We start from the raw sequence: 5,000 nt of genomic DNA, 5'->3' as shown, positions 1-5,000 counted from the left end.
TTGAGTAATGGTTTCATAAGCTTAAAATTGAATGCAAGTCTTTGTGCAAAATAATCATTTCTATGTTCACATCTAGCAAATGCATTGCAGACCTGGGAATGGTTCCATGTATTCAACATTCACGCTTTCTCTACGTCTGCTTTGGACATGTTTGCAATCGAATGCCAATACCTTGTACAGCAACTGGGTACAGTCTACTGCAAATGATCTCTGGTCTCCTGACAGTTCAGGTCATTTCTTTAACTGAGCAAAAGAAGTTATCAAAATCAGGGTGTGCAACAGAAGCATTAGGGTGAGAGCAGTTAGCATTAAAAGTTCCAAGTGCCAAGCAGCACTCTTTGAAACTATTTTAACATACGCGGGGTCAGACTACACTTCCTTTATTTGCTAGGAAATCATTATGCAAAATACAGGCTCAGAGAAAACAGTAACGCGGTGGCACAAATACATTGTAAATACAGTACTGCTGCTCATCTTAAAGTAAACCAACAGAATCTACAGAGCTTAAAATATGTGTATCAAGGTGCAATTTTATCTGTAACATAATTTCATTCAGAAGCATACAAATCACAATTTGCCATAATCAAATAACACTGCAGTGCTTATACTCTAATTAAAAAATAATCTCTGATATTTAATTTAGAAACCTGGAAGACTTTACCAGCAAAATCATGGCTAGAACCTGCACAAACCACTTGATTTACCCAGAAAGATAAAGAATTTTTCAGGTAGTACTTTTAAAATTATTATTAAACAAGCAAACAACATACTGTTCGATATGTATTAAAACAAGTATTGTACCCAGTTATCAATTTGCACTATTCACTTTTAAATGCAGCAAATACCCCATTAATTTAATTTTAGGTGCCCACCAGTTTATATTGCATTTTACAGTCTAGAAGGCAATTTACTATTAACTGGCAATTACATACAGAATGATTGTTAATTCTGCTCCTAAGTGCTAGCTGCTTGAAAATTGTTATCTCTCTCTAATTTTTGACCTTCTTACAACAGGGGTGAGGTACACTGGGAATACAAAGGACTAGTAGAGAAGAGCTGGACATGTCATTTGTGACTCATTCTTTTAATTCACCGTGCTAATCAACTGAACTGCCACAATCTCCCAAGGTAATTGTATCTTTATAATAGTTGAAAGCAGCGGGCAAAAAGGCATGGATAGATAGGGAAAGGCCTTGCCTTTGCCTGCTGAGAGACGGCGTGCTCTTGCTTCTGCGTGAGATTAATGGGGGCTTTTCAGAAAAATCTGGAACTTTCATATCTCTGTACCCTGATCATTTAATGTCTCAACTTCTCTGCTCACAAAGGCTTTGTACACCACACTACACTCTTGTTTCATTATTCTGCAGCCTTGTTGCCCTATGGTCTACCTCATGCTGGGAAGGTTAAATGTTAGAGTGCCAAGCCAGACTGCAAGCATGGTGGGACACTGATGGGAAACAGATGCCCTGGGGATCCAGCCCCTCCCTCCTCTAGGGCTACATCATTTTCGTTTTCTGAAATACAGTGAGGCTTGGCTTCACTCTCAATGGCAGCTGTAATTTCCGAAGACTATCTCAGTCACCCTATCACTTCAGGATAAAGCAAAGCAGGCAGAAGTTTCTCGGTCAGGCAGACGCTGGCTTTATCTTTTTATTTTCTTATTGCTGGCATATAGGCTTTCGTTTCCCTCAAAAGGTGTTTTAAATATATATTCCTGTTAAAGTGTTGTTGGTAGTGTAACTTTATTACGATTTTCTTCCAGCAAGAGAAGCTCCTGACATTCTCACCATTCTTTTGGACATCTTTACTTGGTGACAGAGACAAAAAATGACCCCTGGAAAGAAGAAACGAATGGCTTTTCCTTCCAGTTTCATACATACTTGCATTTGTGCATTAGAAGGAAGTTCAAAACAGCAAAAATTTGCCCAATTTGCAAAATCAGCACCTAAAAAATCAGTTAGAGACACTACTATCGAGCACTTCAAAATTCCAGGCTCCTGCACTGAGCGCCAGACTGTCATCTGGTTCAAATCTGCAGCGCTTCCCTGTGTGCGATGGAACTGCACCAGCCCGCAACAGCTAAAATAGCTGGAACTTAGTCTAAAGGTCTTAATTCATTCATTTTTTATTTTGCTGAACACTTATCTTAGCTAGTCATACTTGTCAGGACACTCTGCTGTAGCTTTGCATGGGCTACATTCATAACAGCATTTTTAAGCCTGCAACTGCGACGGCGTGCAGCCCCACCTGCGGTTCCCACCTTTGCAGCCGACTACAACACAACATTGGCTTTCAAGATACATCGCCAGCACCAAAACCACCGTGGTCACTACCATCCCATTTGGTAGCGCTGGTAAAAATCCAATCAGGATGATCAAGAAAATGTAAATAGTCTCTCCCTTGTCAGCCAGAAGTGAGGCACCCAGGTGTGAATGCGAGCATTGGTTTTGCTCAGGTTGTGATTTCTTTGGGGACAGATGGAAGATAGGAATCTCAGATGCTACCTTCACTTAAAAGTTCATTTCAGTGATAGATCTTAGGCAGACAGAAAAACATATCCACGATGCGTTAACTGTTTAAAACGTCCTAGCTGAAAACTACCCAGGAACACACTTTTCCCATTAGATCTAAATTAATAGATAGAAACAGTTGCAGCCTAGTGGGAAAATATTCATCAAAATGCACATCATCTGCACATCATCTGTAATCTGCATTATCTAGCCAGTAAGCAGCTAGAACTCTCCCCGAATCCCTGCAGTCTGTCGAGTAAACAGTTAAAGGCTCTTTGTTTTCAAAAGAGAGATTGATTCATCAGATCAGATTTATTACCTAGAATCCTCATCCGAAAGTACAGTAAATTAAATTGCTATTTCTCCCTTTCCCCTCCCAGCACCTCAGTTAAATTCATTCTTAAATGCCAGAAAAACTGTAATACACATTTTAGATAAAAAGCCAGCAATACTTCATCCCAAAGTAAGAGATTTCATATTAAAACCATTGGAAACCACGCAGTTCCGACTTTTTCTTGTGCTCTTGTAAATTCAAATCAAATGTATTTAAAAGAATTGGCACAAATAAATCATTCGCAGGCTCGTGAGTTTGCATCCCAAGTTTCAGGTCTGAAAGAATTTTGAGTGCCAGATTGTGAGTAAGGTTGGATAAAGTTATTTGGATCCAGAAACAGCTACTTGAACTGGTGCCTGAAACTTCAACTGAACGTTTAGGGAAGTTCAAGAAGTTTGGATAGATAGTCTGAAAAATATTTTTCATCACTGAATACTTCTTAACTCCTTTTTCTGGCTGGAGAAGGGTAGGAAATACCGTTGTTAATCTATTTCTGGCCAAAATGAAAACAGGAAGTGACAGGCATCTTGTGAAAGAGCTTGATCCCATGAGACATTGAGACATTTTCGAGACCCAAGAGGCTTGGATAGGCACCAGAGCTTCTGGGTGCCCATACGAACAGGTATTTTGAGGTCCAGCTACCACCAGTTAAATTTCCTGCAAGACACATCCTATTTTTTAACAGCAGTGTAAATATTCATGCTTTGCACTGTCTGTATGGCCATAAGAGACAGGAGCTGTTATCCCAAAAAGAGTAAGGAAACCGTACACTTACCAGTGTAGACGAATCGGCCAGGAGCACCTTTGCAGAACTGTTTGGATTTGTAGGAGAGAGTTACTTCAACAACTCCTGGAATGTGCCGTGGTGGTGTTTGAACTCTGATGGCGTGGGGTGTTATCAGCTATAAAAATCGTACAGAAAACATACCTTAAATCAAGATGGCACTGATAAGACTGATGCCAGCCAGTTTACACAATTACAAAAATTACTTTCAATCGGACTCATCGTCTCAAAATTCTCCCTTCTTGCCGTCACATTCAAAGATATGGGTTCTACAAGTTTTGTTAAGAAAAAGCTCTGTAAATGATCCTTGGTTTTCGTTTGCAGGAAAGGCCACAGGGCATCATTCATATGAAAATTGCCTCCATATGTCTCCTTAAGGCTACTTCTAGTAATTTTAACACTAATTGTCCAATTGTACTGGGAGACCTCCTACAGCAAGTCTTCCACTAGAGGGCCATGATGTGCCTCAAGTATATTTCTCGCCGTGTAGTCAATTGTCACATGTGAATTCATGGTTAAAAAGGCACCGTGAAACAAAATCTCATGATACCTCATGTCAATAGCCTATTGACAGCTTGTTAAAATCATTCATGGAAAAATGTTACAGTTCAAAGCCCACCAATTTAGATAGCTTACCTCACTCCAGACCAACATAGTTCCAAATACGACTTGTAAGCCATCAAAGAAGTTGTCTCCGATTATGATGACAGTAGCCCCACCAGTAGTCCAGCCTTCACTAGGACTGATGGCCTTTATGCACGGAGTAGCTGCTTGTACAAGACAGAAAATCAAGACCTTAATACCCCTTCTTTCCCGACAAGAGATCTCTTCACCAATGACAAACCATGCAAAGCACAACAGAAGGAAAGTGCATGATTTCTCAAGGAGGCATACAAAGGGCAATCATATATCAGCATGTTGATGTATTTAAAGCAAACTATTAAATGTTTTATAAAGCAAAGACCAAGCAGCAGAACACTGGTGAGCAAGAAAAAACTGGCTTGATATAGCAAATTGTATGTCAGGGCAAATATGGCTATTACAAATGATTAAGCATCGCATGCATGTGGCATGTCGATTTATCTGCTTTGCTGTACAGATCTAAGCAGAGTCAATCAAAAGGTTGTTGAGGGAGATGGAAGAGCAAATGCTCTGAATTTCGATTCCTCATAAGCAGCTAATTGGGTTGGGTTTTTTCATCCGCGAACTTTGCCTTTTGGTTCAAAACTTCATTTTCCTCTGTCACTCCGTAATTACTACTTTTCACTTTTCATCAGGAAAAAATCAAAAGCACTATATTAATACTTTTGTCAAAGGTACACATTTTACATCTAATATTGTTTGTCGACATGAATCCCTGAGCCATTTACTT

At 39.7% G+C, this 5,000-nt stretch overlaps 1 protein-coding gene across 2 annotated transcripts in view; it reads right to left on the bottom strand.

Moving 5' to 3' along the window:
* Positions 1-5,000, bottom strand: part of EBF3 (EBF transcription factor 3) — a 121,175-nt gene that overhangs the window by 30,713 nt on the left and 85,462 nt on the right. For both annotated transcript variants that reach the window (XM_037398953.1, XM_037398954.1), the window contains exons 9-10: positions 4,265-4,395; positions 3,620-3,746 (exon numbers count right to left, since the gene is read on the bottom strand). In XM_037398953.1, coding sequence (XP_037254850.1) covers positions 3,620-3,746; positions 4,265-4,395 — 258 coding nt within the window. The remainder of the gene's footprint in view (positions 1-3,619; positions 3,747-4,264; positions 4,396-5,000) is intronic.

Source organism: Falco rusticolus, chromosome 9 (genome assembly GCF_015220075.1).
Source record: "Falco rusticolus isolate bFalRus1 chromosome 9, bFalRus1.pri, whole genome shotgun sequence".
NCBI lineage: Eukaryota > Metazoa > Chordata > Aves > Falconiformes > Falconidae > Falco > Falco rusticolus.
This window is presented reverse-complemented; position numbering and strand designations above follow the sequence as displayed.